Below are 13,483 nucleotides of genomic sequence, written 5' to 3' on the forward strand. Positions count from 1 at the left end.
GGGTGTGAGGGTGGGCACAGATGCAGCTGGGGTGCGTGGGAGCAGAGAGGGGCGTGGGGGTGGGCACAGATGCAGTTGGGGTGTGTGAGAGCAGAGAGGGGCGTGGGGGTGGGCACAGACGCAGCTGGGGTGTGTGGGAGCAGGGGGGCATGGGGGTGGGCACAGACAGCTGGGGTGCATGCGAGCAGAGACGTGCGTGGGGGTGGGCACAGACACAGCTGGGGTGCATGGGAGCAGGGGGGCATGGGGGTGGGCACAGACACAGCTGCGGTGCGTGGGAAGATAGAGGGGCATGGGGGTGGGCACAGACGCAGCTGAGGTGCGTGGCAGCAGAGAGGGGCGTGGGGGTGGGCACAGACACAGCTGAGGTGCGTGGGAGCAGAAAGGTGCGTGGGGGTGGACACAGACACAGCTGGGGTGCGTGGGAACAGAGAGGGGCGTGGGGGAGGGCACAGACGCAGCTGGGGTGCATGCGAGCAGAGACGTGCGTGGGGGTGGGCACAGACACAGCTGGGGTGCGTAGGAACAGAGAGGGGCGTGGGGGTGGGCACAGACGCAGCTGGGGTGCGTGGGAGCAGAGAGGGGCGTGGGGGTGGGCACAGACACAGCTGGGGTGCGTGGGAACAGAGAGGGGTGTGGGGGTGGGCACAGACGCAGCTGGGGTGCATGCGAGCAGAGACGTGCGTGGGGGTGGGCACAGACGCAGCTGGGGTGCGTGGGAGCAGAGAGGGGCGTGGGGGTGGGCACAGACGCAGCTGTGGTGCGTGGGAGCAGAGAGGGGCGTGGGGGTGGGCACAGACACGGCTGGGGTGCGTGGGAGCAGAGAGGGGCGTGGGGGTGGGCACAGACGCAGCTGGGGTGTGTGGGAGCAGGGGGGCATGGGGGTGGGCACAGACAGCTGGGGTGCATGCGAGCAGAGACGTGCGTGGGGGTGGGCACAGACGCAGCTGGGGTGCGTGGGAGCAGGGGGGCATGGGGGTGGGCACAGACAGCTGGGGTGCGTGGGAGCAGAGAGGGGCGTGGGGGTGGGCACAGACACAGCTGGGGTGCGTGGGAGCAGAGAGGGGCGTGGGGGTGGGCACAGACGCAGCTGGGGTGCATGCGAGCAGAGACGTGTGTGGGGGTGGGCACAGACACAGCTGGGGTGCATGCGAGCAGAGACGTGCGTGGGGGTGGGCACAGACACAGCTGGGGTGCGTGGGAACAGAGAGGGGCGTGGGGGTGGGCACAGACACAGCTGGGGTGCATGCGAGGAGAGACGTTCGTGGGGGTGGGCACAGACGCAGCTGGGGTGTGTGGGAGCAGACGGGTGTGGGGGTGGGCACAGACACAGCTGGGGTGCGTGGGAGCAGAGAGGGGCGTGGGGATGGGCACAGACACAGCTGGGGTGCATGCGAGGAGAGACGTGCGTGGGGGTGGGCACAGACGCAGCTGGGGTGCGTGGGAGCAGAGAGGGGCGTGGGGGTGGGCACAGACGCAGCTGGGGTTCGTGGGAACAAACGGGTGTGGGGGTGGGCACAGACACAGCTTGGGTGCGTTGGAGCAGAGAGGGGTGTGGGGGTGGGCACAGACACAGCTTGGGTGCGTGGGAGCAGAGAGGGGTGTGGGGGTGGGCACAGACACAGCTGGGGTGCGTGGGAGCAGAGAGGGGTGTGGGGGTGGGCACAGACGCAGCTGGGGTGTGTGGGAGCAGAGAGGGGCGTGGGGGTGGGCACAGACGCAGCTGGGGTGCGTGGGAGCAGAGACGTGCGTGGGGGTGGGCACAGACAGCTGGGGTGCGTGGGAGCAGAGAGGGGCGTGGGGGTGGGCACAGACGTAGCTGGGGTGCATGTGAGCAGAGACGTGCGTGGGGGTGGGCACAGACACAGCTGGGGTGCGTGGGAGCAGAGAGGGGTGTGGGGGTGGGCACAGACACAGCTGGGGTGTGGGGGAGATAGAGGGGGTGTGGGGGTGGCTAGCTGGTGGACGGGGGTGGCGGGGATAGATGTAGGGGGCCCTGGCTGAGTCCCAGGATCGGCCCGCACCCCCAGCCCTGGGGCACGGCTGCCCCCCAGCGGCCGTCCTCAGAATGGCTCGGTCGCGCCTTTTCCTGAGAGTCCCGTCCAGGGAGCTGAGGGATCCTGTCCTGGTTTTCCTGGCGCTGTTGGGAGGCGGTGGCGGAGGCGGGGCCAGGGGAGCGCCGGGAAAACCTGGACTGGATCGGCCGGCAGCTCTCCGGAACGGACGCTGGTGCCCTGTTATCTGTGCGGGTCCTCGTTACGCGCAGGGGTGTGTGTGTGTCTGTGTGTGTGTGTGAGTGTGAGAGATCTATGGCTGGAGAGAGGGGTGTGTGTGTGCATCCCACACCAGTGTGTGTGTGTGTGTGTGTGTGTATCCCAAACTGGTGTGTGTGTGTGTGTGTGTGTGTTTGTGTGTATTCTCTCTGCCCAACTTCTGTGTGTGTATCCCACACCAGTGTGTTTGTGTTCATTCTCTGTACCCACTTCAGTGTGCGTGTGTGTGTTTGTGTGTATTACCTATGCCCAGTTCTGTGCACGTGTGTATATCCCACACCAGTGTTTGTCTGTGTGTTTGTGTTCATTCACTATACCCAGTTGTGTGTGCATGTGTGTTTGTGTGTATTCTCTATGCCCAGTTTTGTGTGTGTGTTCGTCCCACACCTGTGTGTGTGTGTGTGTGTGTGCGTGTGTGTATTCTGTATACCCAGGCATATCTGTGTGTGTATCCTCTATATCCAGGCATCTGTGTGTGAGCGTGTGTGTGTGTGTGTGTATTCTCTATAAGAATGGCCATACTGGGTCAGACCAAAGGTCCATCCAGCCCAGCATCCCATCTGCCGACGGTGGCCAATGCCAGGTGCCCCAGAGAAGGAGAACAGAAGACAATGATCGAGTGATTTATCTCCTGCCATCCATCTCCTGCCCTTGTTCTGAAGGCTAGGGCACCATACTTTATCCCTGGCTAATAGCCATTTATGGACCTGACCTGCAAAAATTTACCAAGCTCTTTTTTAAACCCTAATAGAGTCCTGGCCTTCACAGCCTCCTCCGGCGAGGAGTTCCACAGGTTGACTGTGCGCTGTGTGAAGAAAAATTTCCTTTTATTAGTTTTGAACCTGCTACCCAGCAATTTCATTTGGTGTCCCCTAGTTCTTGTATCATGGGAAAAGGTAAATAATTTTTCTATGTTCACTTTCTCCACACCATTCATGATTCTATATACCTCTATCATATCCCCCCTCAATCGCCTCTTTTCCAGACTGAAAAGTCCCAGTCTCTCTAGCCTCTCCCCGTATGGGACCCTTTCCAAGCCCCTAATCATCTTAGTCGCCCTTTTCTGAACCTTTTCTGAGCGGAGTTTCTATTGCACGTCTCACAGTGAGTCACACGCACTTGTGAAAGGCGCCGTCCTCCCCTCCCCCACACGCACCGCGGGGGATGGGGGGTCGGACCGGGGCACCCCCCCCCCGGCCTTTCACACACCTCGCCCCACCCCTACCCCGCTGCTCCGCTGTGGGGCTCGGCCCCACGTGGGGGTCACCCCCCTCCCACCCCCCCGCCCCGCCGTGCAATGCCCCCTCTGGTCAAACTGGGGAAACTGAGTCACGGCGGGGGGGGGGGAGGGGAGCGGGGCCCTGATCGCGGGGGAGGGGGAGGTCCTGCTCCCTCCCCCGCCACCGGAACCCGCGCTCCACCCGCCCCCCCCCCCCAGGTGAATCGCCTTCCGTCCCCATGGCCGCGGGGTGATGTCATCAGACCTCCCCCCCGCCCCCTCCGGGCTTGTCCCCTCCCCCCTCCGGGCCTGTGCCCCTCCCCCTCCCCGCCCAGGGCATAAATACAGGTGAGTCCCTCACCTGCCCAGGTAAGGGACCGCGACAGGGGAGGAAGCCAGCGCTGTTCCCGCGGACCACGCCCCCCCTTTGTTCTCCGGACCCACGCGTGATTTCTCTGGGGGGCGCACCGCCTGCCGCTGGGGGGGACCCTCACTGCGCCGCCCCCTCGCTCGACTTTTCCCGGCGGGAGCTTCTTGCCCTCGCGCGCCTCCCCTCCCGATCCACGCGGGTTTCCCCGCGCCCACGCGTGTTTTTTTCCCCGGCTCACACGCGTGTTTTTCCCCCACGCGCGGACCCATGGCCAACTCGGGCCTGCAGCTGCTGGGCTTCGTGCTGGCGCTGCTGGGCTGGGTGGCGCTGGTGGCGGCCACCATCCTCCCCCAGTGGCGGATGTCTTCCTACGCGGGGGACAGCATCATCACGGCCGTGGCCGTGTACCAGGGGCTGTGGATGTCCTGCGCGTGGCAGAGCACGGGCCAGATCCAGTGCAAGGCCTACGACTCCATCCTCAACCTCAGCTGTGAGTGGGGCGCGTGGGGCCCGGACGCCTGGGTTCTCTCCTGGGCAGTGGGGGCTGGTGGGTAGAGCAGGGGGTGGGAGCCAGGACTCCTGGGTTCTCTCCCCGGCGCTGGGGGGCAGTGGGGGCTGGTGGTTAGAGCAGGGGTGGGAGCCAGGACTCCTGGGTTCTCTCTCCGGCGCTGGGGGGCACTGGGGGCTGGTGGTTAGAGCAGGGTGGGAGCCAGGACTCCTGGGTTCTCTCCCTGGCGCTGGGAGGGCAGTGGGGGCTGGTGGTTAGAGCAGGGGGTGGGAGCCAGGACTCCTGGGTTCTCTCCCCAGCGCTGGGAGGGCAGTGGGGGCTGGTGGTTAGAGCAGGGGGTGGGAGCCAGGACTCCTGGGTTCTCTCCCCAGCACTGGGAGGGCAGTGGGGGCTGGTGGTTAGAGCAGGGGGTGGGAGCCAGGACTCCTGGGTTCTCTCCCCGGCGCTGGGGAGCAGTGGGGGATGGTGTGGGGGAGGGAGCGGGAGCTCCGGCGTTCAAAGGCGATGGCTGTGGGGGGGGGGGAGTGAAGGGGGACCCCCGCCCCGAGGTACAATGAAATCTCCCCTCCCCCTGCCCCACACTCTCTCCCTGGCCCGGAACCGGTCGGGTGAGTCCTGGGGCCTCGCCCTGCGGCTCAGACCGGGGCCAAAGTGCGCTCCCCCCTCCCCGCACGCAGGTGCCTCCACCTGTAGCCTGGGGGGGCGGGGGGGGGACCTCTTCCGCTGCTGCCCCATAAGGAGCCCGGTCCCCTGGCCCCCCCCCCCACCCGGCTTCCCAACAAACACTGAGGCTAAAACCAAAGCACCCAAGGGAGTTTTTCGCACGACACGAGGAGGGGGCAGAGGGGAAGTGAAAGTGCCAGGACGCCTGGGTTCCCTCCCCGGCGCTGGGGGGCAGTGGGGGCTGGTGGTTAGAGCAGGGGGCGGGAGCCAGGACGCCTGGGTTCTCTCCCCGGCGCTGGGGGGCAGTGGGGGCTGGTGGTTAGAGCAGGGGGTGGGAGCCAGGACTCCTGGGTTCCCTCCCTGGCGCTGGGAGGGCAGTGGGGGCTGGTGGGTAGAGCAGGGGGTGGGAGCCAGGACTCCTGGGTTCCCTCCCCAGCGCTGGGAGGGCAGTGGGGGCTGGTGGTTAGAGCAGGGGGGCGGGAGCCAGGACTCCTGGGTTCTCTCCCCGGCGCTGGGAGGGGGCTGGTGGTTGGAGCAGGGGCTCCCTCAGGGAAGTCATGGCTGGAAGGTAAACACCACACCCAGTCTGCAGAGAGAGTTTCAGGCTGTTTGTTGAAACTGAACCGTCACCCCCTTCCCCAAACTGGGAGAGAACCCAGGCGTCCGGGCTCCCAGCCCCTGCTCTAACCACCCGCCCCCACTGCCCGGGAGAGAACCCAGGAGTCCTGGCTCCCACCCCTGCTCTAACCACCCACCCCCACTGCCCTCGAGAACCCAGGCGTCCGAGCTTCCACCTTGTGGCTGCATGGATAGGAGGCTAGAGGGGCAGGTGACGACGCAGGGGTTGGGCCCCGGAGGAGAGGGGGACCCGAGGCTGCTGCCCTGTGACCCGTGTGGTTGTGGTTAACTCCCCTATCGTGGCCTGCAGGAGGGAGTTTGTTTTCTCAAGTAACACGGCTCGATAAGATTAAAAGTCTGTGCGCGGCAGCCTGGAACTCTGTGTAAACTCCTGCCCTGAGCTGGGGAGAGAACCCAGGAGTCCTGGCTCCCACCCAGCCCCCGCTGCCCTAACCACCAGCCCCCACTGCCCTCCCAGCGCTGGGGAGAGAACCCAGGAGTCCTGGCTCTCGGCCCCCCCTGCTCTAACCACCAGCCCCCACTGCCCTCTCAGCGCTGGGGAGAGAACCCAGGAGTCCTGGCTCCCACCCCCTGCTCTCACCACCAGTCCCCACTGCCCTCCCAGTGCCGGGGAGGGAACCCAGGAGTCCTGGCTCCCACTCCAACCACCAGCCCCCACTGCCCTCCCAGCGCAGGGGAGAGAACCCAGGAGTCCTGGCTCCCACCCCCTGCTCTAACCACCAGCCCCCACTGGCCTCCCAGCGCCGGGGAGAGAACCCAGGAGTCCTGGCTCCCACCCCTGCTCTAACCACCAGCCCCCACTGGCCTCCCAGCGCTGGGGAGAGAACCCAGGAGTCCTGCCTCCCACCCCCTGCTCTAACCACCAGCCCCCACTGCCCTACCAGTGCCGGGGAGAGAACCCAGGAGTCCTGGCTCCCAGCCCACGCCCACCCGGAAAGAACCCAGGAGTCCGGGTGGTGGCTCGAAGCCCTGCCCCACTCCCAGAGAGGTTTCTGTCCCTCAGTTTCACTGAAACCGTCTGCCATGTGGCCGGTGCCCCTCCACGCCTGCCCCCAGGGAGGGGCTGGAGATATGGCTGCTGTGAGTCACCCTGTGGGAAGGGTGGGGAAGTCAGTGGTTGGGGTGTTTGTTTTTAAAATCCTGCCCCTGGGGATCTCGGGGCAAAGTCCTTCTTTCTCCTCCCCTCGGGGGCCGAGGCACTTGGGATACGGGGGAAAAGTAACCCTGGGGGGCAGAGGGGCCTGAGATGAGCCGCTCTGGCTGCGTTTGGTCACTGGGGAAACTGAGGCAGGGTGTGGCGGGGGCAGAACCCAGGAGTTCTCTCACCATGGGTCCTGGGGGACTGCGAGGCCTGAGTCCACTTGCAGAGAACCCAGGAGTCCTGGCTCCCGGCCCCTGCTCTAACCACCAGCCCCCACTGCCCTCCCAGCACCGGGGAGAGAACCCAGGAGTTCTGGCTCCCACCCCCTGCTCTAACCACCAGCCCCCACTGCCCTCCCAGCGCCGGGGAGAGAACCCAGGAGTCTTGGCTCCCGGCCCCCTGCTCTACCCACCAGTCCCCACTGCCCTCCCAGCGCCGGGGAGAGAACCCAGGAGTCCTGGTTCCCAGCCCCCTGCTCTAACCACCAGCCCCCACTGCCCTCCCAGCACCACAGAGAGAACCCAGGAGTCCTGGCTCCCAGCCCCACCTCACCTTCCCGTAACCTTAAATCTTCCTCCCAGGCAAATTGTCAGGAGATGAACTGGGAGTTGCCCAGCTTGTAATTAACCCAGCACACCCAGAGCTGCGGGGCATTACAGAGAGCGAGGGGCTGGGAGCCAGGACTCCTGGGTTCTCTCCCCAGCACTGGGAGGGCAGTGGGGGCTGTTGGTGAGAGCAGGGGGATAGGAGCCGGGACTCCTGGGTTCTCTCCCCAGCGCTGGGAGGGCAGTGGGGGCTGGTGGGTAGAGCAGGGGCTGGGAGCCAGGACTCCTGGGTTCTCTCCCCAGCACTGGGAGGGCAGTGGGGGCTGTTGGTGAGAGCAGGGGGATGGGAGCCGGGACTCCTGGGTTCTCTCCCCAGCACTGGGAGGGCAGTGGGGGCTGTTGGTGAGAGCAGGGGGATGGGAGCCGGGACTCCTGGGTTCTCTCCCCAGCACTGGGAGGGCAGTGGGGGCTGTTGGTGAGAGCAGGGGGATGGGAGCCGGGACTCCTGGGTTCTCTCCCCGGCACTGGGAGGGCAGTGGGGGCTGGTGGGTAGAGCAGGGGGTGGGAGCCAGGACTCCTGGGTTCTCTCCCCAGCGCTGGGAGGGCAGTGGGGGCTGGTGGGTAGAGCAGGGGCTGGGAGCCAGGACTCCTGGGTTCTCTCCCCAGCACTGGGAGGGCAGTGGGGGCTGGTGGTGAGAGCAGGGGGATGGGAGCTGGGACTCCTGGGTTTTCTCTCCAGGTCTGACTTTGCGTGTGTGTAATGGAAGTTACAAAGTCTAATGGTTCCTCTTTGAAACAGCAATAAAACCGCAGTGGATTTAACCCCTGAGTTTCGGGAGTGTAGGATTGTGTCTGTCCAGATGGCTAGATTGATTTGTGTGGGGGAGCCAGAACGGCTGGGTTCTCTCCCCGGCGCTGGGAGGGCAGTGGGGGCTGGTGGGTAGAGCAGGGGGTGGGAGCCAGGACTCCTGGGTTCTCTCCCTGGTGCTGGGAGGGCAGTGGGGGCTGGTGGTTAGAGCAGGGGGTGGGAGCCAGGACTCCTGGGTTCTCTCCCCGGCGCTGGGAGGGCAGTGGGGGCTGGTGGGTAGAGCAGGGGGTGGGAGCCAGGACTCCTGGGTTCTCTCCCCAGCGCTGGGAGGACAGTGGGGGCTGGTGGCTAGAGCAGGGGGCTGGGATTCTCCTTGTCATGGGTGTGCCCCATAAGCAGTGGGTGGTGGGGTGATGCTGCTGGAGTATATTGGCTTCCCCTTGGCCTGCAGCGTCTCTCTCCCAGCACACTCGTTGTCCTTTCCTGAAGGTGGTGTTGGTTATTTTTTTTGAACGAGAAGTCCGTCGAGTGGCTTTTTTTTAAGCCTTTGGCCCCAAAATTGTTTCTCCTTCCTCGCGTTTTTCGGCAGACGACTCAGCTCTGCTCACGCTGGCATCCCGCAATGTCGTCGTCTTTGCAAACCTCAGCCAGGGAGTCGGTTTTTCCCTGTTACTCGGCGCTGGGGAGTCCCCGGCTGGAGGGTTGTGTCCGGTTCTGGGCCCCCCAGTGCAGAAGGGACGTGGGGGCGTTGGAGAGGGGCCGGCGGAGGGCAACCAAAATGCGCCGGGGGCTGGAGCAGGTGGCCGGCGAGGAGAGGCCGAGGGACTGGGGCGTGGTGAGTTGGCAGAAGAGAAGAGCGAGGGGGGTTTGCTGGCAGCCTTCACCTCCCTGCAGGGGCTCTGACGAGGCCGGGGGGAGGCTGTTCTCGGGGGTGCCGGGGGGCAGGATGAGGAGCGATGGGCTCACGTCGCGGTAGGGGAGGTGGGGGTCGGAGATGAGGAAAAACTCTCCCCCCAGGAGGGCGGTGAGGTACTGGGACGGGTTCCCCAGAGCGGTGGGGGGATCTCCAGCCCTAGAGGTGGAGCTGGCCCAAGCCCTGGCTGGGACGATGGAGTCGGGTCGGTCGTGCTTTGGGCAGGGGGCTGGACTCAACCTCCTGAGGTCCCGCCCTGCCCTGGGCGGCTGATTCTAGGAGAGACCTGATTTCAGTGTGAGTTATTTATCTCAGCATCGGGGCTTATCTCTTCGCTTCTCTGTGATGGAAAACAGCGCCGTTCGAGGCACATCCTGTTTCCCTGGCATGCCCCAGCCCACAGCTGGATTCCTGTCAGCGTGCCCGTGACCGAAATGGGGTGATCTTAGTTCTGACTAGGATAGTCTCAGAGCTGTGGTCATATTCGTCTGGAGCTTCACCCCCCCGCCAAAAAAAAGCCCCCCAGCCGAGCAGTTCTGGAGTGCCTTAAACCCAGCCAAAGGGGGAATCCAGGGTTTATACGAGGGGGGCTGTAACGGGGAGGTGTTTCATGTGGTGCCCGATGTCCTGCAGTAACCCCGGACGCGTGCCTCAGTTTCCCCAGGCTCGGCCTCAGCGGACAGCGGTGCGGGGAATTTCGGGGTGATGACGTCTCACCCGTAGCCAACGGGGCTCCAGGCTGTTTTGTAATCAGGGGAGCCTTTTCTTCACTAGGAAACAGGACAAAGGCGGGCGGAAGGGCCTGGCTGGTTTGAACGGGGACTGGACTGTGGAATGGTCTGGGACGGGGGCTCAGGGCCTGGCTGGGGCACCCCCTCTGCGCCCCCAAGGTGAATGGTGCTGACAGCTCCCTGCGTCTGTCCCTGCGTCGCCTAATAACCCTCTTGCGGTCTGAGAACACGCGTGCGGCAAAGCTGGGGCAGCCCCCTGCTCCCCACGGGGGGCATAAGAAGCGGGGGGGAGCCCCTGGCCGGGAATGGGACCCCTGGGAGCAAAGAGGAGGGTGGGGAAATCGGCGGCAGATACGGGAGATCTCGTAACGGCCGCGGAAGGAAAGTTTGGCCAAAGTCGCAAAGTTTCGACCCCCCCGCTCCGGTCTTCCAGGGGGGTTATTTGTGGCGGGCTGGAGACGGAAGCTGCGGTTTCCTTTCCCCTGGAGGGCCAGACCGCTGCGCTGTGGGGCGGGAGCCGGAGGGTGTCGGGGGGTGAGGGCGTGTTCCTGCGATGTGGAGTCTGGCTGGCACGGGGGGCTCTCGCACTGACGGAGAGGAGCCTTCAGTCTGGGGCGTTTCTGTCTTTAAGTGGTTATTTATGCTGGAGGAGAAGGGCAGGAGAGAGGGGGCTGGTGGTTAGAGCAGGGGGTGGGAGCCAGGACTCCTGGGTTCTCTCCCCGGCGCTGGGAGGGCAGTGGGGGCTAGTGGTCAGAGCAGGGGCCGGGAGCCAGGACTCCTGGGTTCTCTCCCCGGCGCTGGGAGGGCAGTGGGGGCTGGTGGTTAGAGCAGGGGCCGGGAGCCAGGACTACTGGGTTCTCTCCCCGGCGCTGGGAGGGCAGTGGGGGCTGGTGGTTAGAGCAGGGGCCGGGAGCCAGGACTCCTGGGTTCTCTCCCCGGCGCTGGGAGGGCAGTGGGGTCTGGTGGTTAGAGCAGGGGCCGGAAGCCAGGACTCCTGGGTTCTCTCCCTGGCGCTGGGAGGGCAGTGGGGGCTGGTGGTTAGAGCAGGGGCCGGAAGCCAGGACTCCTGGGTTCTCTCCCTGGCGCTGGGAGGGCAGTGGGGGCTGGTGGTTAGAGCAGGGGCCGGGAGCCAGGACTCCTGGGTTCTCTCCCTGGCGCTGGGAGGGCAGTGGGGGCTGGTGGTTAGAGCAGGGGCCGGAAGCCAGGACTCCTGGGTTCTCTCCCTGGCGCTGGGAGGGCAGTGGGGGCTGGTGGTTAGAGCAGGGGCCGGAAGCCAGGACTCCTGGGTTCTCTCCCTGGCGCTGGGAGGGCAGTGGGGGCTGGTGGTTAGAGCAGGGGCCGGGAGCCAGGACTCCTGGGTTCTCTCCCCGGCGCTGGGAGGGCAGTGGGGGCTGGTGGGTAGAGCAGGGGGCAGGAGCCAGGACTCCTGGGTTCTCTCCCCAGCGCTGGGAGGGCAGTGGGGGCTGGTGGGTAGAGCCGGGGCCGGGAGCCAGGACTCCTGGGTTCCATTCTTCCCTAGAAGGAAGCCCCCATCCTCACACCTGTCTCTCTCTCTCCCCGGCAGCCGCTCTCCAGGCCACGCGGGCTCTGATGGTGGTCTCCATCGTGCTCAGCATCGTGGCCGTGGGAATTGCCACCATGGGGATGAAGTGCACCCGCTGCGGGGGCGAGAACAAGGTGCAGAAGGCGCGGATCGCCATGACCGGGGGCATCGTCTTCGTGGTGGGAGGTGAGTGGGGGCAGCCCGAGGGCTTCCCAGCGCTGGCTGAGACCTGGGCAACTCATCACACGCACCAAACCAGGTTTCAGGCCCTGCCCCTGAGCCAGCCAGTCCTGCCCTGGGCCGGGGGAGCCGGCGCCCCTAGAGGGACCAGGCCCTGCCCCATTCCCACCCCCTGAGCCAGCCAGTCCTGCCCTGGGCCGGGGAGCCGGTGCCCCTAGAGGGACCAGGCCCTGCCCCATTCCCACCCCCTGAGCCAGCCAGTCCTGCCCTGGGCCGGGGGAGCCGGCGCCCCTAGAGGGACCAGGCCCTGCCCCATTCCCTGCCCCTGAGCCAGCCAGCCCTGCCCTCTCCTGTCTCACACTGACTTTCCTGAGGACATAGGAAGATGGACTCAGGTTTGTCTGTTCCCCAGGTTTGGCCGCTCTGATCGCCTGTTCCTGGTATGGAAACCAGATCGTTCGAGATTTCTATGACGTCACAGTGCCCGTTAACACCAAGTGAGTTGGTGGGGCTGGGAGTGGGGTGGGGCCTCAGCACCTAACATGCCCCAGAGATGGGCGCGTCTCGGCGTCGGGCAAGGGGTCCCTGTGTCACCAGCCACCCTGCCGCAGAGCTGGGCGAGGGGTCCCCGTGTCAGCGACCGCCCCGCCCCAGAGCTGGGCGCATCTCGGCGCCGGGCGAGGGGTCCCCGTGTCAGCGGCCGCCCCGCCCCAGAGCTGGGCGCATCTCGGCGCCGGGCGAGGGGTCCCCGTGTCGCCGGCCGCCCCGCCCCAGAGGTGGGTGACCGTGAGTTTTCTGGAGTTTTGCCGCAAGGGGTGTGGCTCAATGAGAGGGGCGTGGCTACACCAACGGGGTGTGGCTGTGTGAGAAAGGGGGGCCCATCTCTGATCTGTCTCCGTCCCCCTCCCTTGCAGGTACGAATTTGGATCTGCGATCTTCATCGGCTGGGCTGGGTCTGCCCTGGTGCTGTTGGGTGGGGGCCTGCTGTCCTGTTCCTGCCCTGGGAAATCGGGGTACAGCAAGCAGTACCCCAAGAGCAAAGCCACCTCCCGGACCCCCATAAACAAGGAATACGTCTAGCGCGTGAAGGCAGTGGGGCAGTCCTGCCCTGCCCCCCACCGGGGAGCCTTGAGCTCCCAGGGCTGGACTGGGGGGAGGTGGGGGTCCCCCCAGTTTCAATATCGGGGTGCCCCCCAGCTCAGTACAGCTGTTTTCAATTGCTGCCGTGCCAGTGAGATTTGATTTTTCCATTTTTGGGGTGCCGGGTGGGGGGGTTGTACACATGGGGTGAAGGGATCAGGAACCCCCTTAACTGGGGTGTCGTTTCTGGGGGCTGGGGTCTTAAGAGCCCCCCAAAATATGCCGCACCCCCATAGAGCATTAATTTTTTAGGCTTCTCTGGCACGGGTGTCTCCCAGTATTTGAACCTAGGACCCCTTAAGGAAACGAGAGATTTCTCCTGAGCTCTGATCGAGTCTGGGAGACCAGCTTGGCATGTTTCTGGGAGCTGGGGTGAACCTTGATATAACTCTTGAAAAGGGCCCCCCGAAATTTTGGTGAGGTGTCATTCAAATCCCCCAGTCACTGTGGGAGAAGGGGCTTATACCGGGGTGGAGGGCTGGGAAGGGGTCAGAGCAGGCGGGTGGGGGGCTGTATTTAAAAGCTCGTCCGCTCGTTAGGAGGTTTTAACGAATTGTCCACGTGGTTGGGATTTCTGTGGGTTTCCCCCCCCCCCCCTTTTGTACAGAAATAAAAGGAACTGTGTGTTTTTGGAAATGTGTGGGGTGCCCCACCTGGAAGGAGCTGGCCTGGCTGAGGGACCCGCTTGAGGGGCGCGGGGAGATCAGAGTGTGGATGGGGGTCCCTGTGTCACCGGCCACCCCGCCCCAGAGGTGGGCGCATCTCAGCACCAGGCGAGGGGTCCCTGTGTCACCAGCTGCCCCGCCCCAG

General features: G+C 65.0%; 1 protein-coding gene across 1 annotated transcript; it reads left to right on the forward strand.

Annotated features, from left to right (window-relative positions):
* The first annotated feature begins 3,878 nt into the window (after positions 1-3,878).
* On the forward strand, positions 3,879-13,265 carry CLDN7 (claudin 7). Its single transcript, XM_074982972.1, has 4 exons — positions 3,879-4,352; positions 11,375-11,539; positions 11,946-12,030; positions 12,448-13,265. The coding sequence occupies exons 1-4, from the start codon at positions 4,130-4,132 to the stop codon at positions 12,611-12,613; spliced, it is 639 nt and encodes a 212-aa protein (XP_074839073.1). The 5' UTR covers positions 3,879-4,129; the 3' UTR covers positions 12,614-13,265.
* Positions 13,266-13,483: the final 218 nt, after the last annotated feature.

Source organism: Carettochelys insculpta, chromosome 34 (genome assembly GCF_033958435.1).
Source record: "Carettochelys insculpta isolate YL-2023 chromosome 34, ASM3395843v1, whole genome shotgun sequence".
In the NCBI taxonomy this organism is placed as follows: Eukaryota; Metazoa; Chordata; order Testudines; family Carettochelyidae; genus Carettochelys; species Carettochelys insculpta.

What these genes read in the sequence shown, in the direction of transcription:
- CLDN7 (XM_074982972.1), top strand. Translation starts at nt 4,130, where the DNA reads ATGGCCAACTCGGGCCTGCAGCTGCTGGGCTTCGTGCTGGCGCTGCTG. An exon ending in CATCGTCTTCGTGGTGGGAG is followed by an intron (nt 11,540 to 11,945) that starts GTGAGTGGGGGC and finishes TCTGTTCCCCAG; the next exon opens with GTTTGGCCGCTCTGATCGCC. An exon ending in ACAGTGCCCGTTAACACCAA is followed by an intron (nt 12,031 to 12,447) that starts GTGAGTTGGTGG and finishes CCTCCCTTGCAG; the next exon opens with GTACGAATTTGGATCTGCGA.